This window comes from Bufo bufo, chromosome 5, assembly GCF_905171765.1.
Source record: "Bufo bufo chromosome 5, aBufBuf1.1, whole genome shotgun sequence".
Classification (NCBI taxonomy): Eukaryota; Metazoa; Chordata; class Amphibia; order Anura; family Bufonidae; genus Bufo; species Bufo bufo.
Window position 1 is genome coordinate 539,155,279 of NC_053393.1, and position 27,367 is coordinate 539,182,645.

The 27,367-nt window shown below is 41.3% G+C and overlaps 1 protein-coding gene across 1 annotated transcript in view; it reads right to left on the bottom strand.

The window, feature by feature from the left end:
* The window catches only part of DGKB (diacylglycerol kinase beta), a 668,472-nt gene that overhangs the window by 541,805 nt on the left and 99,300 nt on the right, over positions 1-27,367 (bottom strand). The window contains exons 2-5 of the mRNA XM_040431289.1: positions 19,589-19,822; positions 10,413-10,489; positions 5,484-5,504; positions 1,053-1,206 (exon numbers count right to left, since the gene is read on the bottom strand). Of these exons, the coding sequence (XP_040287223.1) occupies positions 1,053-1,206; positions 5,484-5,504; positions 10,413-10,489; positions 19,589-19,667 (331 nt within the window). The 5' untranslated portion in view covers positions 19,668-19,822. The remainder of the gene's footprint in view (positions 1-1,052; positions 1,207-5,483; positions 5,505-10,412; positions 10,490-19,588; positions 19,823-27,367) is intronic.

Here is a 27,367-nt window from a genome sequence, read left to right on the forward strand (position 1 = left end):
CAATGACCCCCAATGAGTCCTGGAAGTGATGATATGGCCCCCACAAAACCCTGTTCTCAACAACACTAGAGATGAGCAAATTTATTGAAAATTTGATTCGGCTGATTTACTGAATTTCACAAAAAATTTCGCTCTGTGACGCTTCGCTTCGTCACAAACCGCATTTTTTTGTAAGTAGTGGGTGCAATGACAGGGAGCTGCGATAGCGCCACCCCCGTAATTGTACCCCTCAGATGCCGCGTTCATACATTCAAAAATGGTCTTAATGTAAGACAGCGGCATCTGAGTGTAAAATTAACAATAACATTTTTTTTTTAATCAAACTTACCGTTTCCGTTTGCTCGCGATGGGATAGCCGCCGCCATTTTGCTTGAATATCTCAACCCGAAATCCTGTGCGGCGCAAGATTACAACATCACACCGGCTGGCGTGGTTACGTATGACATCATCAAGCCGGCCGGCGTGATAATGTAATCTCGCACCTTACAGGATTCCGGCCCGTCACGAGCAAATGCAGGAGGTAATCTTGAATTTTTTTTGTTTTTTATACTATTTCAGGTTAAATCGATTCACTGACATGAAGCACAAGGAAATTCAGCTTCTAGGCGAATTGAATTTTTCCTGAAATTCGGATCGAATTCCACTTTGTGGGATTCGATTTGTTTATCTCTACTCAACACCATCCAGTCTGTCTGGGATTACATGAAGAGACAGAAGGATTTGAGAAAGCCTACATCCACAGAAGATCTGTGCTTAGTTCTCCAAGACGTCTGGAACAACGTACCTGCCGAGTTCATTCAAAACCGTCTGCAAGTACCTAGAGGACCTGAGGCTGAAGGTAAAGGTCGGTCACACAAAATACTGATTAGATTTAGATTTCTTTTTTCTTCATTCACTGTGCATTTTCTTATTATATAATGCCATTAACATTTCTATTTTTGAAAGCATTCTTACCTTGAAAGACTTTTTCCACACCTGCCTAACTTTTGCACAAGACTGAATATCCTTAACATTACAAAATAAGACGTAATATCATAATTATAATCGCCTACCACCGGAGAGAAGAGCAGTTTTGCTCTGCATTGAAGGACTTGGGTGGTGGAATCTGTTGCTAAAGGACATGAACAGATGTTTGCAAAATTCATCAGGCAGATCCACCTCCAGAAACGTCTTCATAAATAGCTGGAAACCTTCAAAGTCAATCGCCTAGTTATAAAAAGAGAACGCATTAAATATCAGCTTAATATTTATCCATCAATAAAATGTACTTTGATATTAACTATTATGATACTGTATAGTATGTAGGGAAAAGCGAACTCAAACTGCGATTTATGAATTACTTTATTAATTTCCGTTATAACATGGTTATATCGGAAAATAACATAATACTTAAGACAGAATAAAAAAGGAACACCTTTAGAGGCATTCCGTTTAGCATTCGGTCATAATAAAAGTCTATGGGCAGCATAACGGATCCGTCCTGGTTTCCTATGTACAAGAATATAACTACTATAATACTGCCTCATATGTACAAGAATATAACTACTATAATACTGCCCCTATGTACAAGAATATAACTACTAGAATACTGCTCCTATGTACAAGAATATGACTACTATAATACTGCTCCTATGTACAAGAATATAACTACTATAATACTGCTCCTATGTACAAGAATAGAACTACTATAATACTGCCTCCTATGTACAAGAATATAACTACTATAATACTGCCTCCTATGTACAAGAATATAACTACTATAATACTGCTCCTATGTACAAGAATATAACTACTATAATACTGCCTCCTATGTACAAGAATATAACTACTATAATACTGCCTCCTATGTACAAGAATATAACTGCTATAATACTGCTCCTATGTACAAGAATATAACTACTATAATACTGCCTCCTATGTACAAGAATATAACTACTATAATACTGCTCCTATGTACAAGAATATAACTACTATAATACTGCTCCTATGTACAAGAATATAACTAGTATAATACTGCTCCTATGTACAAGAATATAACTACTATAATACTGCTCCTATGTACAAGAATATAACTACTATAATACTGCTCCTATGTACAAGAATATAACTACTAAAATACTGCCTCTTATGTACAAGAATATAACTACTATAATACTGCTCCTATGTGCAAGAATATAACTACTAAAATACTGCCTCCTATGTACAAGAATATAACTACTAAAATACTGCCTCCTATGTACAGGAATATAACTACCATAATACTGCCTCCTATGTACTGTACAAGAATATAACTACTATAATACTGCTCCAATGTGCAAGAATATAACTACTAGAATACTGCTCCTATGTACAAGAATATGACTACTATAATACTGCTTCTATGTACAAGAATATAACTACTATAATACTGATCCTATGTACAAGAATATACCTACTATAATACTGCTCCTATGTACAAGAATATAACTACTATAATACTGCCTCCTATGTACAAAAATATAATTTCTATAATACTGCTCCTATGTACAAGAATATAACTACTATAATACTGCCTCCGATGTACAAGAATATAACTACTATAATACTGCTTCTATGTACAAGAATATAACTACTATAATACTGCTCCTATGTACAAGAATATAACTACTATAATACTGCCTCCGATGTACAAGAATATAACTACTATAATACTGCTCCTATGTACAAGAATATAACTACTATAATACTGCTCCTATGTACAAGAATATAACTACTATAATACTGCTCCTATGTACAAGAATATAACTACTATAATACTGCTCCTATGTACAAGAATATAACTGCTATAATACTGCTCCTATGTACAAGAATATAACTACTATAATACTGCTCCTATGTACAAGAATATAACTACTATAATACTGCTTCTATGTACAAGAATATAACTACTATAATACTGCTTCTATGTACAAGAATATAACTACTATAATACAGATCCTATGTACAAGAATATAACTACTATAATTCTGCTCCTATGTACAATAACATAACTACTATAATACTGCTCCTATGTACAAAAATATAACTACTATAATACTAATACAGCATCCTATGTATATAACTACTATAATACTAAAACTCGTACAACAAAAATATGTATACTCAAAAATCATTCATAATCCAAATTTATCATGAAATAAATAATTGTTTTATGGCAAATTTGGATTATTAATTTATTATTTATCATATGGCATAGAAACTAAAATAGCAACACATAAAAATGCATAAGAGCATCCATAGACAGTGATGGCCAGTTAGCAATGTTCGCCCGCGAACATATGCGGGCTGCCATCTTTTTTCACAAGTCTGGCGAGACACAGGCAAGCCCTTACCTGTGCCTGTGCCGCGAGCCGGTCTAAAAACAAATGCGGTCAACGGGAGCCGGCAGTTCCGAGAACAGCCCGATGAAGGCCCCCGGTGGCTGTTCTCGGAACTGCCTGCTCCCGCTGACCGCACTTGTTTTCAGACCGGCTCACGCATAGGCACAGGTAAGGGCTTACCTGTGCCTTGCCGGACTTGTGAAAAAAGATGGCATCCTGCATATGTTCGCGGGCGAACAATGCAAACTGGCCATCACTGTCCATAGACATATACACATGCATAAACTCAACACTGGATTATTAAGGATTTTTGGGTATACATTAGTGTTGGGCGAGCATGCTCGGCCGAACACCAGTTCGGCTCAAGCATCGCTATGCTCGGCACATCGCGCTGTTCCACTGGATATCGCGTGTGCTCACGCGTGATGCTCGCGTTAGTGTATTTAAATGGTTTCTGTCACCAGATTCGGCGCAGGCGCGGTGGAGGAAAGACGCTCGGAGGCTGCCAGCTTCCTCACTGTGCCTGAGCCGAATACTGAACGGCGTGAGATTTCACCAGAGCACGGGGCTGGCAGACAGATGCGATCGCTGCCTGGCCCTGTCAATCAGGACTTGGAGGGAGGCGACAAAGGTGGGAGAACGGAGCCTCTAGTAGCAGGAAAAACACCCCCCCCCCCCCCCCCCGGCTCCTAGAGGCTAATTAGCATATTATAAAAGTTCGATTTCTGGCGTAACAAAGGCATAAATAAAAGTAGGAATAGGCTAGTTAGGTTTAGCTGACATTAGCACATCGCTTATGTCAGCTAGCTTAATAGGGTTAAATCTGGAGAAATCTCACGCTGTTCAGCATTCGACGCAGGCGCGGTGAGGGAAAGACGCTCGCAGTTTGCCAGCTTCCTCACCGCGCCTGCGCTGAATACTGAACTGCTACAGAACACCCGAGTACAATGGAAGTCAATGGGAGAGCCCGAGCATTAAAACAAGGCACCCCCTGCTCTGAAGAGGGGAGGGTGTCGGGACTCTAGTTCTGCTTAGGAGATCCTGCTCTGACTCTAGCTATGTCTATATATGAAGTCAGTGCTTGGGGACACCCAGTGTATTTAAATCTAATTTAGCCTCTATTTCTGAAAAGTTTCTGTCAGGATTCAAACTCAAAACCTTCTACATTACAGCCAAGAATGTTAACCACTACACTATAATGCTGCATGGCCAGTTACTTAAAAAAAAAAAAAAAAAAAAATGAGACTTCTGCTGTAACTGGCCATGCAGCTGTACTGTATAGTGTAGTAGTTAACATTCTTGGCTGTAATGTAGAAGGTTTTGAGTGCGAATCCTGACAGAAACTTTTCAGAAATAGAGGCCAAATTAGATTTGAAGGGTTTCTCTCACCAGATTGAACCCTATTAAGCTAGCTGACATTAGCAATGTGCTATTGTCAGCTAAACCTAACTAGCCTATTACTACTTTTATCTATGCCCCCCGTTAAGCCAGAAATCTAACTTTTATAATATGCTAATTAGCCTAGCTATATATGGAGTCAGAGCAGGGACTCCTAAGCTGAACTAGAGTCCCGACACCCTCAACCTCTTCAGAGCAGGGGGTGCCTGGTTTAATGCTCAGGCTCTCCCATTGACTTCCATTGTGCTCAGGTGCTCTGTACAAGAATATAGCTACTATAATACTGCCTCCTATGTACAAGAATATAGCTACTATAATACTGCCTCCTATGTACAAGAATATAACTACTATAATACTGCTCCTATGTACAAGAATATAACTACCATAATACTGCTCCTATGTATAAGAATATAACTACTATGATACTGCTCCCACGTACAAAAATATAGCTACTACAATACTACCCGCTTTATGTAAGAATATACTGTAACTGCCACAGTACTGTAATACTGTCCCCCAGTGGAAAAGAATATACCTACTAATGAGAGAAATAAATTCTCCAGTGACCACAGTGTTTCCTCCTTATTAAGAGTATATCACTAGGGCAACATTAAAGGGATTTTCAGACTTTTTTCAGTATGTATTATATAATAACTCCTTCTCTTGCATTTCTTAGAGAAATCTAACCATGTGCAGAAATATTTTAATTAAAAATACTTGAATTACCTGTTTCAGTATATCTTGTTTCTGAGTAGCAAGGAGGAAAAAAAAAAAAACATTAACAGGGGGAGGTGCAGCAGGTTGTACATGTATACAGTACATTCTATGTCCTTGAATGTCATTTTTATTATACTGTATTATAATCAAAGCTGAGTTATTCCCTGGTATCAGCAGCAGTGTCTTTTCTTTGGCAGTTTTTGACATGAATTTTTGCAATTCCTGCAAAAACTTATTCTCATATAGTTAATAAAAAAACAGTTCTAAATATGAAATAAAGCTTCATATATTAACTAAATTTACCACATTACTTAAATACAAAAGTATAGAAATATAAAGGAAAGAGAAGCATTAAGAGAAGACACAATTAAAAGGTATGCTCATATAGAGGAATTTTAACATGTTTTGTGTGCAAATGCACTTTGTCGTATTTTTCACTTTATAGGACGCACTTTTCCTCAAAAAATCCTATAAGGAGGAGCGGTGGAGCAGGAGAGGTAAGGGAAGTTCTTTATGTTATCTCTGATCTGCGGTCTGAAGGGGGTCTGACATGGAGTTCTCATAGGGTCCTGGCATGGAAGTGTGATCTAAGGTCTAATGGGGGTTTGACATGGAGGTCTGATAGGGGTCTGACATAAAGGTCTCATAGGGTTCTGGCATGGAAGTCTGATCTAAGGTCTGATGGGGTTCTGACATGGAGTTCTCATAGGGCCCTCGCATGGAAGTCTGATCTAAGGTCTAATGGGGGTTTGACATGGAGGTCTGATCGGGGTCTGACATGAAGGTCTCATAGGGTTCTGGCATGGAAGTCTGATCTTATGAAACAAAGTTGCATCTTATGAAACAAAAAAAATACTGTATGTCAAATCCATTGTTCAGGGTCAGATGTGGATATACATTGTGGTTTCTGAATCTGAACACTGCCAAATTGATTTACAAATATCTCCATCCTAGAAAAAAAAAGTTGTAAAAATAAATATAACATAATAATAATTAATAAAATTAACATACATAAAAATGAAAGTAAAAAAAATAAAATGCCTATTGCCTAGCCTCTCGCTCTGTTTATTTTAGGGGCTCTGGGGGGTATAGGGTCCCAGTTCCCATGATCGGTTGGGGTCCTATTAGTTATTCCCTATTAGTTATTCCCTATCTTATCCAACTGGAATAGCTCTTTAGCAAAGGACATATCTGAATATAAATAAAAATACATCGTAACAAATTTTTAGTAAAATCAGTTTTGGGTTCAAAAAGTTGCATCTAAAAATAAGTAAAAATAAATAAATAAAATAAAAAGTACATCAGCACTTCAGTCTTTACAAATGTCATAATCTGCTCTCCGAGGCTGATGTTACTATTATACATGAGTCTCATAATATGCTCCTTTGTATATCTGCAGTGCGGGAACATTTATTCCAATGTCTAATGAAATTTGTACATTGTACAAGTCGCTCATTGAGTTCTCTCGTATGATGTCAGCAGTTCAACTCAATCCAGAAATAAAAATGCTAATAAAAACTGCCTGACAGCATTGCACCCAGGGTATTTGGAGTAACGCAGTGTATTACAGTGTGTTCAAAAAGTCTTCAGACACCTTCACTTTCTCACATTTTGTTATGTTGCTCCTTGTGCTAAAATAAAGTAAAAAAACGTTTTCCCCCATCATTCTGCACGTAATCCCCCATAATGAGCAGGTGAAAACAGAATGTTATAAATCTTTGCTAATTTATTGAAAAGGAAAAACTGAAATGTCACATCAACATAAGTCTTCAGCTCCTTTACTCAGGTCTTAGGTGAAGCCTCTTTGGTAGTGAGTCCAGCCTCCAGTCTTCTTGGAGATGATGCCACAAGGTTTACACCTGGATTTAGGGATTTATGCCATTCTTGTCTGTAGACCCTCTCAAGCTCTGTCAGGTTGGATGGGGGCCATCGGTGGACGGCCATTTTTAGGTCTCTCCAGAGATGTTCCATTGGGTTCAGGGCTCTGGTTGGGCCTCTCAAGGACATTCCCAGAGTTGTCCCTAAGCCGCTCCTGTGTTGTCTTGGTTGTGTGCTTAGGGCTATTGTCTTGTTTGAAGGTGAACCTTCGGCCCAGTCTGAGGTCAAGGGCACCCTGGATCAGGTTATCATTAAGAATATCTCTATACTTTACTCCATTCAGTACAAAACGGCGTTCAAGGGTAGACATCTGAGAAACAGTCATCATTTTGCTGAATTGGCAATTCCTGTCACATGATGTTGGCACCATTCCTTACAAACTATGTATTAGATCTTCCTGGATTTCAGTTATTCATAGAATGATAATCATGCTTGAATCATGCGTTCTAGGGTGATCATCATAAACATCTTGCTATTTTAACAGCACACTATATGGTCAGGTGTAGTACTGCAACTGAATCCTCTCAATGGCTTTCATGCAAAACACTAACATTACTTGCTGAGTAATTATGAGGTTTGACCTACGCAAAGTGACAGCATGTCTGTTTTTACAGTATCTGCATCTCGTTTGGCAGAAAGCTGCTCATTTGCTGCCAGAAAGCAAATACATCTGTTCGCCACAATGCAAAACACAAGTTCTTCAGTGAGAATATTCCATAGGATTCCACTATGATACTTCATATGAAAGGCTACATGACAAAATGATATTGGGTACGCATCTTGAGGTGGTTAAGTAAGACACATTGCCCTATAGTGCTGTTTATCTGGTCACAACCAGTCAAGCCCAGGATGATTAATTTAGCCGTGAGGCTGGAAGGAAAGCCAATTGGGCTACTGGATCAGCCTCAAATACCAGAGCTAGGCTTGGGATTGAAGTCTGCTACTCAGTCATTGCCAGCTGTAGGTGATTGTCTAAAGTGTTATAGGTCTGTTTGTACCTGAACTCAAGACCAGGTCACTTATCCTCTGTGCACCGACCTTGGCTTGTATTCTGTATTAACCCTTTAATTTACTGTTTTGGCTCTGTCTCTCCTGGTTTTGACCCCTACTCTTTGTATTCTTGTCATTCTGGTAGTTCTGCTTCTAGCGAGCTTGCACCAGTTTTCTGAAACCTTACTCCACAGACATAACTTGGCCCTGGCAGCCAAGTCCATCCAGTCTAATGGCAAGCTCTGTTGAAGAATCTAGGGGTAGCCTTAGATTTCTACCAACCAAAGTGGTTAAGGAATACTGGTAGCAGTTTTTGAGTTTACTGGCTTTGGTTCTAGACAGTGACCACAGTATTTTCTTGTAAAACATACTCTCAATCGGGGTATAGTATAGAAAATTTTAAGTGTAAACACTATTTATTTAAGCACTATAGGACACTGTTCCCTTAACATCACTAACTGGCCACCACAATCACTGCATATCTGCATTAGATCTTGCCAATGTATGTACAATTTATCTGGTCATGATACAGCTCCATTAAAGTGATTTTCTGGGACTGTAATATTGATAACCTATTTCTAAAAGGGATTCTCTAGAATTTTACATGGTTGACTTATCTTTAGGAGAGGTCATCAATTTCAGATTGGCTGTGGTCCAACTACCAACACCCCCACTAATCAGCTGTTTGCCAGTAGGCACCAGAACTACACAGCTCTGTCCACTACACAGTGGACAGAGCTGGTTACTGCAGCACTGCTTCCACTGAAAAAAATGGAGCATCCTCTGTAATTCAAACCTCCATCTCTGAATTTCTAGATTTCTCTCATTATTTCTAGGACAATCAGATTCGTTTCCAACATGTACTGCGCACTGGCCCGCAGGGGAGGAATGGGACTGGAAATCATAGATGTACAATGACTCTCAACATGTATCTGCACGGTTCCTAATTGCACGGTGCAGTTTCTGTCTCAGAAGTGTGGCTGGCGCTAGAAGCAATTATCTTTTACACATGCAGTAAAATTGCCATAAACGTGCATTTACCTTACCGTCTCATTTCAACATGGCCTCTAAGGTCCTCAAACATCTGTAAATATTCAGTGTTTCCTTCCCTCAGGGGATAATCCTTAAGGCTCATGCACACGGCCATTGTGCGGCCGTTCCGTGCATTGGCGACCGCAATTTGCGGTCCCCAATGCACGGGCAAGATCCGTGTGGCGGCCGGGATGGATCGAGACCCATTCAACTTAAATGGGTCCGTGATCCGTCCACACTGTAAAAAAATAGAACATGTACTATTTTTTTGCGGTGCGGAGGCACAGACAGAAACACCACGGAAGCATTCCTTACTGCTTCCGTGGGATTCCGATCTGTGCTTCCGTTCCGCACCGCATCTCCCGGATTGCAGACCCATTCAAATGAATGGGTCCGCATCCGTGATGCAGGATGCACACGGCCGGTGCAAGTGTATTGCGGACCCGCCATATCCGGGCAATGGCCATGTGCATGAGCCCTTAGCAAAGTTGCTCTCTGGCACTTCTCCACTCTCAGGAATGGTGTTTTCCTGGATAAAATCCTCTTTAGGACTACTTTGTAGCAGCAAACAACAAACAGGTCTTGTCTCTTGCCTCTTCAGCAGCAGAGTCTAAACTATCTAACCAGGGAATCATGGGACCAGCCCACTACCCAACAACTGCAACTAACGATGGTCAATAAAGTGTTTCCCACCCTTATATAACCTTTCGAGACACTCATAGCACAGATCATCTCTGTCAACATTTTAACAGATTTTTAAGGATAAAATATGGTAAAACAAGTACATGAACAGTTTTAAGCATATTATTTTAGGCAGGTCTAAGACCTTTCATAAACTGACTCCTGTCCTTTTGTGACCATTATTCCTCAGAACCCGACCCCTCACTCTACAATTTCTCTTAACCATTGACTTATAATGCAGTGAAGGTTTCGTTATTTTGACAATAAGAACAGAGCCGCATGCTACTCCAATGTCAGTGTGAATACAGGCTTTTACAACTACGGAAGAATTAGACTTCAGAAAAATAAATCGATTACCTCTTCTGGGTTGTATTTGGCCAGGACTCCGTTACCGTGAAACTCTTCCAATACATCCTTGAGTTTCTTGGTTGAATCTTAAAGAAAGAAGAAAAGAACAGGTACTGAGTGAGGAAGAAAATGCTATTTCGTGTGTTTTTGTTTTATTTTTTTCTATGCATACATAGGAGTGGAATAACTGCATGTAAGGACGAGCATAACACACCTATGGGACCCAGGAAGTAGGTGTGGGATTAGTGCTGGACCTTACATACACAATGTTGGGGTGAATGGTATTTTAGGTTGTAAGGTCTCTTCTTTTGTGATTGTATTTTGAACTTACTATTGAGCACTCTTCCCCACTAGGCACTACACCATCCACAGTACCATATGGCTCAATCTAACTCGTCAGTATATTCCACATAACTCTGCATAGATCATTTATACTGCAATCAAGAGCCTAAATCATATTTCTAGAGATCTGAGCTAGAAATACCACAATCGCTGCTTCTTTAGTGTCTGCACAAAGTTTTTCAACCCTGTAGAAAATAAAGGAATGTAAGGAAAATAAATGGTTTCCTTTCAATAACTTAGAACCTCAGGCACAGTGTACACCTATGTACACAGTGACTGCACCAGCAGAATAGTGAGTGCAGCTCTGGAGTATAATACGGGATGTAACTCAGGATCAGTACAGGATAAGTAATGTAATGTATGTAAATAGTGAGTCCACCAGCAGAATAGTGAGTGCAGCTCTGGAGTATAATACAGGATGTAACTCAGGATCAGTACAGGATAAGTAATGTATGTACACAGTGACTGCAACAGCAGAATAGTGAGTGCAGCTCTGGGGTATAATACAGGATGTAACTCAGGATCAGTACAGGATAAGTAATGTAATGTATGTACACAGTGACTGCACCAGCAGAATAGTGAGTGCAGCTCTGGAGTATAATACAGGATGTAACTCAGGATCAGTACAGGATAAGTAATGTAATGTATGTACACAGTGACTGCACCAGCAAAATAGCGAGTGCAGCTCTGGGGTATAATACAGGATGTGACTCAGGATCAGTACAGGATAAGTAATGTATGTACACAGTGACTGCACCAGCAGAATAGTGAGTGCAGCTCTGGAGTATAATACAGGATGTAACTCAGGATCAGTACAGGATAAGTAATGTAATGTATGTACACAGTGACTGCACCAGCAGAATAGTGAGTGCAGCTCTGGTGTATAATACAGGATGTAACTCAGGATCAGTGCAGGATAAGTAATGTATGTACACAGTGACTGCACCAGCAGAATAGTGAGTGCAGCTCTGGAGTACAATACAGGATGTAACTCAGGATCAGTACAGGATAAGTAATGTAATGTATGTACACAGTGACTGCACCAGCAGAATAGTGAGTGCAGCTCTGGAGTACAAACCGGATTCCAAAAAAGTTGGAACACTATACAAATCGTGAATAAAAACTGAATGCAATGATGTGGAGGTGCCAACTTCTAATATTTTATTCAGAATAGAACATAAATCACGGAACAAAAGTTTAAACTGAGAAAATGTACCATTTTAAGGGAAAAATATGTTGAATCAGAATTTCATGGTGTCAACAAATCCCCAAAAAGTTGGGACAAGGCCATTTCCACCACTGTGTGGCATCTCCCCTTCTTCTTACAACACTCAACAGACGTCTGGGGACCGAGGAGACCAGTTTCTTAAGTTTGGAAATAGGAATGCTCTCCCATTCTTGTCTAATACAGGCCTCTAACTGTTCAATCGTCTTGGGCCTTCTTTGTTGCACCTTCCTCTTTATGATGCGCCAAATGTTCTCTATAGGTGAAAGATCTGGACTACAGACTGGCCATTTCAGTACCCGGATCCTTCTCCTACGCAGCCATGATGTTGTGATTGATGCAGAATGTGGTCTGGCATTATCTTGTTGAAAAATGCAGGGTCTTCCCTGAAAGAGATGACGTCTGGATGGGAGCATATGTTGTTCTAGAACCTGAATATATTTTTCTGCATTGATGGTGCCTTTCCAGAGATGCAAGCTGCCCATGCCACACGCACTCATGCAACCCCATACCATCAGAGATGCAGGCTTCTGAACTGAGCGTTGATAACAACTTGGGTTGTCCTTGTCCTCTTTGGTCCGGATGACATGGCGTCCCAGATTTCCAAAAAGAACTTTGAATCGTGACTCGTCTGACCACAGAACAGTCTTCCATTTTGTCACACTCCATTTTAAATGATCCCTGGCCCAGTGAAAACACCTGAGCTTGTGGACCTTGCTTAGAAATGGCTTCTTCTTTGCACTGTAGAGTTTCAGCTGGCAACGGCAGATGGCACGGTGGATTGTGTTCACTGACAATGGTTTCTGGAAGTATTCCTGAGCCCATTCTGTGATTTCCTTTACAGTAGCATTCCTGTTTGTGGTGAAGTGTCGTTTAAGGGCCCGGAGATCACGGGCATCCAGTATGGTTTTACGGCCTTGACCCTTACACACAGAGATTGTTCCAGATTCTCTGAATCTTCGGATGATGTTATGCACAGTTGATGATGATAGATGCAAAGTCTTTGCAATTTTTCGCTGGGTAACACCTTTCTGATATTGCTCCACTATCTTTCTGCGCAACATTGTGGGAATTGGTGATCCTCTACCCATCTTGGCTTCTGAGAGACACTGCCACTCTGAGAAGCTCCACATCATTGCATTCAGTTTTTATTCACAATTTGTTTAGTGTCCCAACTTTTTTGGAATCCGGTTTGTATAATACAGGATGTAACTCAGGATCAGTACAGGATAAGTAATGTATGTACACAGTGACTGCACCAGCAGAATAGGGAGTGCAGCTCTGGAGTATAATACAGGATGTAACTCAGGATCAGTACAGGATAAGTAATGTATGTACACAGTGACTGCACCAGCAGTATAGTGAGTGCAGCTCTGGAGTATAATACAGGATGTCACTCAGGATCAGTACAGGATAAGTAATGTATGTACACAGTGACTGCACCAGCAGAATAGGGAGTGCAGCTCTGGAGTATAATACAGGATGTAACTCAGGATCAGTACAGGATAAGTAATGTATTGTATGTACACAGTGACTCCTCCGGCAGAATAGTGAGTGCAGCTCTGGAGTATAATACAGGATGTAACTCAGGATCAGTACAGGATAAGTAATGTAATGTATGTACACAGTGACTCCACCAGCAGAATAGTGAGTGCAGCTCTGGAGTATAATACAGGATGTAACTCAGGATCAGTACAGGATAAGTAATGTATAAACTCAGTGACTGCAGCAGCAGAATAGTGAGTACAGCTCTGGAGTATAATATAATATATAACTCAGGATCAATCTATCATGACATTAGTTTAATGAGTGAGCCCAATAGTTAAGTATTATTAACTTCCTATCAGGTTCCAACTAACGCATTAAATGAGTTGTAGGACTTTAGAAAATCCTGCTACTTCTTTCTTTAAGCAGCGCCACTCACACCAGACACGGCCCTTGGACAAGAGTGGCGCTGCTTTTGGCCTCACACAATCCCTTAAGGGGAATCCGTCACCACTTTTATGATTCCGTTAGTCAGGGCACTGCACCATAAAACTGATGACAGATTCCCTGTAGAGATTTATTTTACAATGATCTGTAAACGCCACAGCTAGTCGTGTGCGATTCTCCAAACTACCTCCATAAATGCCACCGCTGTCTGTGGACACGGACTGTTATTTTACAGCGTGAAATGACCTTCAATAATCTTCACTTCTGCTGCCAACGCTGAGAACAAACAGATGAAATATTTATAATGTGCCTTAAAGGCTGACAATACTGCTTTCCATACAGCGCTGCACCGGGCGGAGGGATAATATCAATGATGAATATTAATCCTTACAGGCGGCAGAGAGAATATTTACTATACTCATCCACCATATTACATCATTATCTCTCTCTGCTGTCCTAGAATTATATTCATTAAGGAGCAGAATAAACAGACGATAATTGTTTGTTTTTTTCTTTTTTTTTCTCCCCAATAATTTTAAATTAAATTAAAAACAGAAAAAAGGAAAAGCAGGTGGAACCGTATTCTTATTGAATCCAATGGAACACTGCCTCTAGTGGTCATGAGTGGAAATGCCACCTTACAGATGTAGCAGAACTGAATTCACACCACCGTTTAGCTTTCCGTTTTTCTGATACGTCAGAAGAAGAGAGAGAAAAAAAAATCTGATCCTGTTGCATCAGTTGTCATCCGCTTGAGATCCGTTTTTTTAGACGGATCCTGTAAAAAAAAGTCACACGACCGTATGTCATTTGCGGTCCGCAAAAAGTGCGGGTGACGTCTGTGTGCATTCCGTATTTTGTGGAAAGGAACATCCGGCCCCTAATAGAACAGTACTATCCTTGTCCGTAATGCGGACAATAATTGGACATGTTCAATTACTTTGCGGAATTGGGATGCATATTGAAATGAATGGTTCCACATACGGTCCGCAAAAAAACGGATACGGAAAGAAAATATGTTCATGTGCATGAGCCCTAACTGATGCAACAGGGTCCGTTTTTTTTTTTTTTGTTTTTTTTTTACAGGCACTCCATCTACTGTGAAACTACAACTCCTAGAATGTTCCATTCACTTCTGTGAGAGTTAGAAGAATAGCCAAGCATCTTTGCATGCTGGGAGTTGTAGTTTCACAGCAGATGGATTGCCGAAGGTTGCCGGTCACTGCAATAGAGGGAGACCATGTAACAAGCTGCTGTTGATGGATCTGATATCACGGTCATCTGCTGAATGGCTGCCCCATTAACACTCCTTTTACTATTTGCACCATCTGTGCTTGCTAGATCAGAGTCCTTAACAACAGACCCAATCGCGAAGGGGTTAAATACGGCTATTTTTTTTCTTACTGATGATATCATCATACCGGTCTTGAAGAGAATTTCAGGTTTTATGTTATATAAATTGCCATAAATAGCAAAGCAAAAATGCTGAATAACAAAAAACAAACAACAAATGAACAAAAAACAAAATAAAAGCACAAAATATGCCAACAGCAGCTAGCCCGCTTGCTGGTGGTTTCCATGTTCTAGATTATTTTCTTTATAATGCAAACATTAAAAAGAAACAGAAACAATAATGAAATGGAAAAAAATAATAATGAAGATTTAATAAAACAATGCTGGATTTTACATCTTCTGATGACGGTACAGCCCAGGTGGTTCATCAATAAAAAAAATCTGAAATACTTGGGGTATGTTCACACATGGTGCAGAGAAGCCCTGGAGAAAACACTGAAGCATTTCTAAAATATTCATAATAGTATTATAGCTGCAGCGTGTGACGATTGTGTTTTCTAGAGCAGCATAAACTTTGCAGCATAAAATCTCCAGTAACTACTCGCTATTACCCGCTGCCAGTTGCTATGACAATACGTATACCGCAATGCTAAATGCAAATGGTAATCGTTTTATGAGTTGTGTCATACAGAAGAAGGGCCCTGGATACAATAAGGACGTGGGTGGGTTTTCACAAACAGCTCTGACTCATTGATAATGTTAATAACACATAATACAATTTATAAAAAATTGTCAAGGTCTAGAAGTCTGAATACTGCTCCTGCAGCAGAAACACCGCCATCCCAACTCTCCTCGCTGCTAAACTTTCCACAATCTGGAAGACACTAAGAGTTTACTAGATGACTTTCCAAAGGGGGTGAGGAGAACATTGAGCAATGGGGTTCTCACTGTCATCTATTATGGCACTATTGCGCATGCGCCGGCTAACGGCGCAAAGCAGGCGCATGCGCATTTATTACTGTGATGCCATACAAGGAATGGGCATCGCAGTGCGCATGCGCCGGCCGACGGACTGACTGCGCAGGCGCGGGATCTCGGCGGAATAACAAGTTAGTAGAAAGGCGGTCAGAGGGTAGGAAGGGTTGGGGGGACGCAATGAAAAGGCTGAGCAAGCAGGGCACCTACGAGTGTAACGCCGCCCCTGGGCACTTGCGAGCCCTCATTTGCATAAGTTATAAAGATCGTTTTTGATGGTTCTATAAGTCCAGGATTGATGCCAGAGGTAACGCTTTTATTAAATGTAAGCATGCTAGGGAGCTATGGGAAGGGTTAAAAAAGTGAAATGCTGATGACCGACTCCCTTTAATCCTGCGCCCTTAGCTGGTAATTACAGTTATGTTTGCAAGAAACTTATTGGCAGCCTTAGATTCTGCAGAGAGAGAGACTTTGGAAAGATAGAGAGAAGGAGTACTAAAACCATTGTTTATATCCATATGTTGATTTCTGGGAAACTTTGCACTGTGAATTGTTTGGAATCTTGGATTGATACTGTTTATATACTATAACTAACAGTCTGCCTGATTACTGACTCCAGCACCATTCGCCGGCCACAGCACCTACATCTCCTACCTTGCTCCTGTACCAAACCCATAACTCCAAAGGCACCATCTACCACCAACTACCATCAGAGTGTGCCCTGAGGGAAGAATGGGTGTGCCCCCTATTAATTTCCCTGGACACAAGGTGCATTAGTTCAGCTGTGATTTATAAAGATAACTGTTGCAGCCAGAGCCGCTGCACTTCCATTCTCCTCTATGCTCTTCCCAAGCTGTGGCACATGTCATTTCCAGCTGGAACACTATCCAGATGTGTGAAAGGTTTTATGACTGGTAAAGCCATCATTCAGGCTTCATCTACAGTATATAGCATCATTCTGATGCCTACCTTTTCTATATTTTATCTTCCTCTCTGATGAATGACCGGTGATTAGACGATGAACGTTTCTTTCTTGTCTGTGAATACATCAGGACGTTCCTCAGGGACTTATTGCATCGCCCCCTGTGATTTCATGTTTAGCTTTTGAGATATTGTAATGTCTTTCAATTACAATGATTATGAATCACACTTAATAGGTCTTGTCATAAGACGTCTGACGACATCTTCGCACAGCGCTCTCCTCCACTCCTCTAACGGTGGAATGAGAATATGTGAGTAAATGTTAAAGGGATCCTGTCTGCAGGAAATTCACTGATAAACTAAGGCCTTGTAGGCCTTGCTCATCTAGATGTGATGATACCTTTCACTTAGCAGTCCGTTGCTTCATTCTGGAGAAAAGGGACTTTTAATTAATGTGCAAATGAGCAGGTAAGTGCACTGAGGGTGGGACCAAGCTGTACTGTGCACCCTAGCTTCTCCTGCTTCGCAGGGGAACAGTGGTGGTGGCTGGAACTGAACAGGATGGGAGTGGTGGTGGTGGCAAAGAGGGTGGTTGTATACCTTACCTCTCCCTCTAGTGTTCCCCAGGCCATGCATGCAGTGAGTGGAGGGCACACCCTTTCTTCCCTCAGGGCATACCCTGGACTCTCGAGGTCTCCTGCCTGATGATTGGGGGGGTACCTTTGATGGTGGTTGACTGGCAGGGTTCATGGAAGAAGAACACATGTAGGCCGGTGGACGGATGATAGAGTCAATGAACAGGCCCCTTTGGTTACAATAAATAAAGCTGAAATATGCCAAACTGTTGCACCGCAAACTGCAACTTCTCCGCGCTCATGCAGGCCTAAAAAAGTGGGTGTGGTGTGGGAGCGGTAGGGTATGCTGTCTTACATTTAGAAGCAGCGGTCTTCTATTGCCAGCTTAGTGGTTTTATTAAGACCGGCGTCTAAATCGCCGGTCTTAATGAATGTGCCCCAAAGTCTATCTTTAATGAATAGATGATGAGTGTTGCAGTTCACTGAGCAGCAATAAACACAGTTCCAAAGTATATTCTAAGTAGGCTTTTCCTAGTAACTGTATATAGGCAGCAGAAATCATGGTGGTGGTAATCCTTCCTGAGTCTCTTTTTGGATACACTTTGCAACCTTCCCAAATAACCACAGGTGTTCAATTCCAAACTCATTAACTCTTTTGTTCAGTCTGCCGTTTGCTAGTCTCCGATCCGGATGGCCAGTCCATCTCAAAGTGTGTCAGGGTCTGAAGCAATATTATTACCAATATTAAACAACTCCTGGGTTTACTCCTCTCTTGCACTAAGTAAAGAAAGACCTTCATTCTTCTACTTCTGGCCTGATTCCTGCCACTGCACCGATCCCCAGGGAGTGACGGCCTGTGGGAGTACACTGTGACACATCATTTTTATTTTTTTATAACTTTCTTTATTCGGACGTAAATCTCAGTTAATACACATTTTTGGCAAGCATGCCATATATCCGTCACATAAAGTACATCCTTTTAAATAACAATGTTAGCGATACATGAAGTACATTTGCATACAAAGACAATTATTATTCTCCTTTTCATTTCAGTTTTAATAATCAAAGATCTTCATAACTCCCCTCCCTCCCAAATTAGCTGTGCAGCTGAAACAGTGAACAATATAACTGAAAAAGACTTTTGGGGAGCCCAAAGTTTACCAGTTCCATCACTGTTATGATTCTGTTTTCGAGGTATGTTTTAGAAAGGACCTTTCGCCACTTCTGACATGTTTGTTTTAGTAAATAATTATATTCCACATGAAATGACAATTCTGGAGCATCTTTTCTTCTTACTTTATATTTTGCCATTCTTCTTGTATTCTTGCTAGAAGTTTATGGATAAAGGTCCAGTTAGGAGTTACCATTTGGGGTGTGTCCCTGCACAGTCTGTCACTGGTAGCACTGATTGGATAATGCCAGACTATACAGGGACACACACCCAACTGCTACCACCCATCATTACCTTTATCCGTAAACATCTAGTAGGCATAACAGAAGAATGGCATAACATAGAATCATAAGAAATGATTCTCCAAAAATTTTATTAAATGAGGAATGTAAGCAGCTGCTAAAACATTTCAGGAAAGATAAAAGGTCCTCTTTAAGGGCATATCATATACTGACAAAAATAAATAAATAACAAATGACCCCAAAAATCACAAACCCCGAATCCTGATGAGTGAGCCTTTTTTTATTTGAGATGGCTGGTTCACATTGGTATAAATTGGGCCAACAGATAACCGTACCCTGAGCCTCTGCACTGTTCTTCTAATTGACCCTTATAATTACAAAACAGGACTATAAAGATGTACATTAGACTAATGCGCCCTCGAGGTATCGCACGGTCGCATATCGTGCTGCTCGCTGGAAATTAAGTGTGAACTGTGAAGATTAACATATTCAAATCAAATCATACTTACATTCTGCATACTTTTGAAGTTGAGAAAATTCTGCAGGGCTGAGATTGACCCACTTTTCTTGGTTAGTCATGATGGTCATAGAGCTTCCAGTTGCAAAAAAAAGGACAAGTGTGACAGTCTAAAGGCAGAAATAATTGATATAATTTTCTTCCGATCCCCAAGAGTCTTTAGTCCGCAGTGAAGGGATAATTACACAGATGAAATCCTCTATGAAGTCATTGTGCACTTAAAACTCTGAAATGGAAAGAAAATACAATTAAACATTTCAAAAAGTTTTTTTTTTTATGCTTTCACTCGTCATTTTTCTTTTGCCCAATTAATTTCCAGTCGCACATTCAGAAAATATTAAGTTTTTCCTATTTTATTACGCATTGATAGCTTGCATCATTTTTAACCCCTTTACGCCCGGAAAAGACATGCTACGCCATAACTAGTGATGAGCTAAATAGTAAAAAATTAGATTTTGCTGTTTCACCGAATTTAGCAAAAACAATTTTGCTTTGTGACAAATTACTTTGTCACAAAGTGGATTTCTTAGTAGTAGTGGGTGCAATGACAGGGAACGGCGATTGTGCCGCACCCCATCATTGTGCCCCTCAGATGCTGCGTTCATAGCTGATCGCGGCATTTGACAGTAATAATACAGTGCAACATAAAAAATATATATTTTTGAAAAAAATCATACTTACCTCATCCATTTGATCGCTAAGAGCCGTCCGCCACCAACTTGATTAAAGATCTAGCCCAAAATCTCGCACGGGTCGTGATGACGTCATCACATTGGCTGGAGTGGTGATGTCATATGTCACAGCGCATGAGATTTTGTGCGAGATGTTCAATCAAGATGGCGGTGGCCGGCTCTTCGCGCTCAAACAGATTAGGTAAGTATGATTTTTTTAAACATTTTTTCCCACCATACAGGGAAAATCTATTCACTACCATGAAGCACGAGGAAATTCGGCTTCGGGGCGAATCGAATTTTCCCTGAAATTCGGATCAAATTCCACTTCGCTCAACACTAGTCATAACTTTGAACGATTCCTGCATCTAAAGATAAGTATCTTTAAAATGGCAGTGGGATCAAAGCTGTAGGCGTAGAATTTGGGGAGCAGCACATGTCTAAAGCTGTGGAACAGAATGAAAGGTTTTACTCCCTGGTTCTGTGTCTGTGTAGAGGAGGGGAGGGGGGAGCTGCAAGTGAGAACAAGAAAAAAGAACAGCGCCTTTTACTGCCACGATCTCCCGTGACAGCATTCCAGTAAGGCCTCTTTCACACGACCGTATGGCTTTTTCAGTGTTTTGCTGTCCGTTTTTCACAGATCCGTTGTTCCGTTTTTGTTTCAGTTGTGTTTCCATTTCTGTTCCGTTTTCCGTATGGCATATACAGTATGCAGTAATTACATAGAAAAAATTGGGCTGGGCATAACAGTTTTAATAGATGGTTCCGCAAAAATGGAACAGATACGGAAGACATACGGATGCACCGATTGACTTGAATGGAGCCACGGAACGTGATTTGCAGGCAATAATAGGACATGTTCTATCTTTCAATGGAACAGAAAAACGGAAATACAGAAACGGAATGCATACAGAGTACATTCAGGTTTTTTTGCTGAACCATTGAAATGAATGGTTCCGTATACGGACCGTATACGGAACGCAAAAAGGGGCCCGTAAACAGAAAATAAAAAACGGTTGTGTGAAAGAGGCCTAAACCAATAGGGTTGAAACATTACCCCACCCATCAATTAAAAAAATAACATGTCCCATGCCACATCATTTGTCCTCTCAACTGTTTACCGACATCTGAATCGCAGAGAGTTTTGACCAACAGCAATGAAGGGCACCTTTAGGTTCTGCTTAAGATTTTTCGGTAATAACAGGAATATTTTTTTTGCAGTTTTTGCTAAACCTTTGCTTGGAGGAGCCCATAAGTGTAAAGCGTTGGTACAACTTTTGCTTGGAGTCAATATTCTCCAACCTATGGTCAAGTTTGATATAATATGAGAGAGTATAGATACTCTTCACACATAGTCCACGGTGCGTAGACCGTGCTGGCTCAAGGTCTGTGGAGCACCCAAAAATGCTATGGCCCTCCTCGTCTAGTTTGAAAAAAGGGGGAAAATGCTAAGCAAAAAAATAGGCTACAATACAGTAGGTTAAAAAACAGTATACAGTAGTGTGATCCCTGCACAAATTGTTACATTCCTCAAAGAAAACTCAATGCGCTTTGAACTGTCTTAAAGGGATTGTATTATCAGAAAATAACATATTGTTTAATTCACATTTTTATGTTCAACGTAATTTTAGAATTTGTGGTGATTTTTGTTTTAATTGTTTATGTCACTATCTATATTTAAAAAAAAATACACCTAAGATTGTGCATGACCACACACCCTATGGAGGAGGGCGGGCCCAGCAGAGAATACCCTACAGAAGAACATCTAACACAGGGGTGCCCTTCTCTTGTGTTAAAATGTTGCAGAAGCTGTTTTTGCAACTTTTTAGTGCCATTGCAACTTTTTTATTACTCTAACGCTGCCCTTGCCAGGTTTCAAAAAGGGCGGTGTTGGGGGTGAGGGTGGGGCCATCTGCCCCTACACATTTCTCATTATTTACGCTAGAAACTGACGTACATAATGAATGAAATGAACAGAAGCTCCGAGCCGCTATAGATTTCAGTCTGGCGCATGGACTGCTGGGGGAGTCCATAGCATAGTCACTATCAAGACACAAGCACACGACAGTCTTCATAAATCAGGGCCAATGTATTTTGTGCCTTTTTGCATTTTGGATTTGTTTTTTAAATGCCAATGCATATACAATCATCTTGATGTTCTAAAGCCATTGACGTCATTGGTAAAAGGCGTCATTAATTAAAGGGGTGTCCTGGAGAGTTTAGGGAAGACAGGATCCGAACTTGTCAAATATAACATAGAAGCTTTACTCACCTCCATTGATACCACCACTGCAATCTGAAGGTGCTACAGTCCCTGCTGCTCTGCACGTCCTGTCCCAGCTCAAAAGTCTTTCAAAGACTTTAGGAAAAACACACTTAGCCGATCACTGGCTTCAGCGGTGATCTGCCTCATCCACTGATTCGCTGGTTGGGCCTTTCCTAACATTTCCAGAAAGCCAAGCCTAGACAGGAAGTGCAGAGCAGCAGGGACCTAGGCAGCTTCAGAATGGCAGTAGAGGAATCTACCACTTGGAACCGAGTTCGGGAAATGTTTTTTTACAGTAAAAATTTATTTATGAAGTTATTGTGTGAAGACTCGTGAGACTTTGCGAAGTAATAACTTTGGCTCATCGGAGCCAATACATTCTAATACTGTATGGAGCTCCTGCTCCATACAGTATTAGAACAAAGTTTTATGTGAATCGACTTCAGATGTTTCAGCCGAAGTCGATTTGCTCAACCCTAGTGTCAACATTCCAGATCCCACACCTATCTGGCCCCATAATTACCCAGAGGTTCTTATTACCTCTGTAATAACTTTCCTTTAAGAGAATAAAAAATTAAGTAGCATTCTTTGAATGTGACCTTACCTCCTACAGACCATTTTAAAAATGTTTGAAGTTAGAATGTCAATTTAGACTAGCTGTAGGGTTTGACTATATCAAAAACAACCACTAAACAAGAATTCTCCGAGCCTCTTGTCACTGTAAGACGCGGCGAAGAACAGAGATGTAAAAAAAGGCCAAAAGCAATCATAAATATTCCCCATGTATCACGCCTTTCAAAAATGCAGCCCTACTCCTCATTCTGTTTTATATGTAGCATTCTTTTCACTTGGGCGATTTTCCAATCTACAAGAAAATAATTGCAAAAGTCGTGGACGACTTACATCTCAAAGACATTGAGAGGGCTGGAAGGGCTGATTGTGCAGGAGGCATAATTCTACATTCCAAACTTTCAAAATAGATGTATACTGTACATGGAGGGTTACATTAATGCACACTTTGTGCTTGGAATAATTTTCCAATAAGATGGTCAGGCCAACGCACTCCTTTGAAAGAAAGAAAGATCTCCCGTTTTTGGTACTGCATGAGTCTCTTGCGAACATCGCCCGGGATGGTTTGCAAACACGAACGCGCGTTCTTGATCAAATGTTCGCAAGACGCGTGTTCGCGGCGGGCCACATTGATTTTAATGGCAGGCGAACCTGAATAACCTAGAAGTGCAAAAATAGTCCCACAACATGGACAGTGACATACCAGAGGGGGATCATTGGCAAAAATTCTGAAAAAAAAATATGTATTTTAATCAGGGGCCATTTTTATGCGTCTTAAAGGGAAACTCTCAAAAATGTGCCCTGCTGAAGCCTAGAAATTTTTTATTTTAGGCCATGAAAGTACAGGCCCCAAAATTAGGCATTCACCTGACAGAAAAGAGCTTGTGATGCTGTGGCTGGAGGTACACTAGGCGGTCACTGGCTAAAAATTTTACTGTTGGACAGTACAGGCCCCAAAAATTAGGCATTCACCTGACAGAAAAGAACTTGTGATGATGTGGCTGGAGGTACATTAGGCGGTCACTGGATCCAAATTTTACTGTAGGCCAGTACAGGCCCCAAAAATTAGGCCTTCACCTGAAAGAAAAGATCTTTTATGCCGCTGTATATACATAAGACTAGGACCATTCTTTGTTCTGGGAGGTGGCAGATATGTGTGGGCTGGCATGAGGAAATTCAATTACACGTGGTTGTCACAGGTGTTGAATTCCTCTGAGATCCATGCCTCATTCATTTTTAGAAATATGAGGTAGTCCACACTGTCGATAGCTAGGCGAGTGCGCTTATAGATCATGGACCCCGCTGCTGCGCTGAACATCCTTTCGGACAGGACACTCAACGAGGGGCAAGCCAAGAGTTCCATGGCAAATTGTGCCAGCTCTGGCCACAGGTCAAGCCTGCACACCCAGTAGTCCAGGGGTTCCTCGCTTCTCAGAGCGTCCACATCAGCCGTTAAACTGATGTAATCGGACACCTGTTGCTCTAGGCGTTCCCTGAGGCTGGATCCGGAGGGCGGCTGTCGATGGGTTGGCTGCAAGAATGATCTCATATCCGAAGTGACCAACACATTTTCAAAACGCCCTCTTCTTGCAGGCACGGTAGGATTGGTACCCGCACCTGTTTAGCTGTGGGTGGAAATTCCTCTGCCAGCGGCTGCAACAGCAGAATGCAGCATCTCTTACAGCAAGGCCTGGAAATGCTGCATTCTGCCAGCCCTCTGTGATGCTGGTAACATGTCCACCATTTTGTGCTTGTACCGGGGGTCTAGGTACGTTGCCACCCAGTACAGGTCCTTGACCTTTATACTTTTTATACGGGGTCCCTCTTCAAACACTGGAGCATGAAGGCCCCCATTTTCACTAATATGGAAGCGGTGGGGAGCCCTGGCTCCTGATCATTGCCCAGGAGAATGTTGTCCTCAGTCTCATCCCCCCAGCCACGGACAACACCAGGGATCCCCGAAAAGTTTAAAGTCCCCCTCAAAGCCTGCTTTTCTTGCTCCTCCTCCCCCCAGCCACCATCCTCCTCTGACTTCTCTTCAGACTCCTGCTGACTTGTCTCAGATGGGGTAGCCCCCCCTGTGAATTCATTCAGCATTGCGACTTCCTCATCTTCCACCTCCTTCTCCTCGACGGCTTGATCAATGACACAACACAATGCACGCTCCAGAAAGAAGGTGTAAGGTACGTTGTCACTGATGTCGCCCTGGCTGCGACTGACCAGTTTGGTGATCTCATCAAATGGCCACAGAAGCCTGCATGCTTTGCGCATGAGCAGCCACTGGCGTGGTGAAAAGAAACCAAGCTTCCCAGAACCTGTCCTGCTGCAGAGTTCAACAGGTAGTCATTAACGGCACGTTTCTGCTGGAGAAGACTATCAAGCATATACAAGATGGAGTTCCAGGACGTCGGGCTCTCACAAATCAGACGTCTGACGGGCAAGTGGTGTCGCCCCTAAACGTCAGCAAGGCGATCCATGGCTGTGTAAGATCTTCTAAAATGGCCAGAGATTTACCTGGCCTGCCGCAAGAGGTCCTGGACCCCGGGGTATTTGGCAACGAATTGCTGCACTATTAAGTTCTGGACGTATGCCATGTAAGGCACGTGTGTCATTTTTCCCTGTTTCAGTGCGCTCAGCAGATTGGCACCGTTGTCGCACACCACTTTTCCAACTGTCAAAATGAGTGGGGTTAGCCACCGATCGGCCTGTGCAGCTGAAAGCAGTGCAGGACCTGTGTGGCTCTTGGCTTCCAGGCATAACAGCCGCAGCACAGCATGGCAACGTCTCACCTGGGATATCGAATACGTTCTGGGGAGCTTGGGGGGTGCAGCGGAAGAGGCGATAGCAGTGGGAAAGGAGGAGTCAGCCGAGGATGAGACTAGGGAGGGAGTAGGAGGAGGAGAAGAAGAGGCAGGCCTGCATGCAATCCATGGCAGTAACACCAAATCCACACGGGAGCCACGGGTTACATGCTTGACGGCCATCAGAAGGTTCATCAAGTGGGCAGTAAAAGTTATGTGAAAGATAGCATAAAATCTAATTTAATACAAGTTAGCGAGACCAATTTAGAGTCAGTTTGGGTTACCTTGCAGCTTGATAATCATAAGGTAACTCGTGTAGGTGTGATATATAGACCGCCTAGCCAAGTCAAAGAATTGGATGATCTACTAGTTGAGGAAATAGCTAAAATGACATTGAAAGGGGAAGTTATTATTATGGGAGACTTTAATGTTCCTGAAGTAAACTGGAAAACCAAAATAGCTAGTTCTGCCAGGAGTACAGATATTCTAAATTCCCTACTGGGATTATCTCTACAGCAAGTAGTTGAGGAGCCAACCCGGAAGGAGGCCATTTTAGATGTAGTATTCACAAATGGGAATTTGGTATCTAATATTACTGTAGGGGAAAGCTTGGGATCTAGTGATCACCAGTCAGTGTGGTTTACTATAAGTACAGTGACGGAGTCACACCACACAAAAACAAAAGTTTTCGATTTGAGAAAAACTAACTTTTCTAAAATTAGATTAGTGGTATACGAGTCCCTATCAGATTGGAACAATTTCAATGGAGTCCGGGAGAAATGGGACTACTTAAAAGTGGCACTATTGAAGGCAACAGATAATTGCATTAGGCTTGTCAGTAAAAGCAAAAAAAGGAAGAGACCACTGTGGTACTCAACAGAAGTGACCAAAATCATTAAAAACAAAAAGATAGCATTTAGTAATTATAAAAAAAGAAAACGAGGATGACAGGCAAATTTATAGGATTAGGCAGAGAGATGCCAAACAAGTTATAAGAGCTTCTAAAGCACAGGCAGAACAGAAATTAGCTCAGTCAGTGAAAAAAGGCAATAAGACATTCTTCAGATACATAAATGGAAAAAGGAAACTAAAACAAGGAATTAACAAATTAAAAACAAAAGAAGGAAGGTATATGGAAGAAGATAAAGAACTAGCTGACTGCCTCAATGAATACTTCTGTTCAGTTTTTACAAAGGAAAATGAAGGAAAAGGACCTCAGTTAGGATGGAAGACTAATGAATCTTTTGATGCATGTGTCTTTACAGAGGAAGAGGTTTTAAGTCAGCTGTCTAAAATTAATACAAATAAGTCACAGGGGCCTGATGGGATACACCCAAAGCCATTAAAAGAGCTCAGCGGTGAACTAGCAAAACCATTAACAGATTTATTTAACCAATCACTGATAACAGGAGTCGTCCCAGAAGATTGGAAATTAGCAAATGTTGTGCCCATTCACAAGAAAG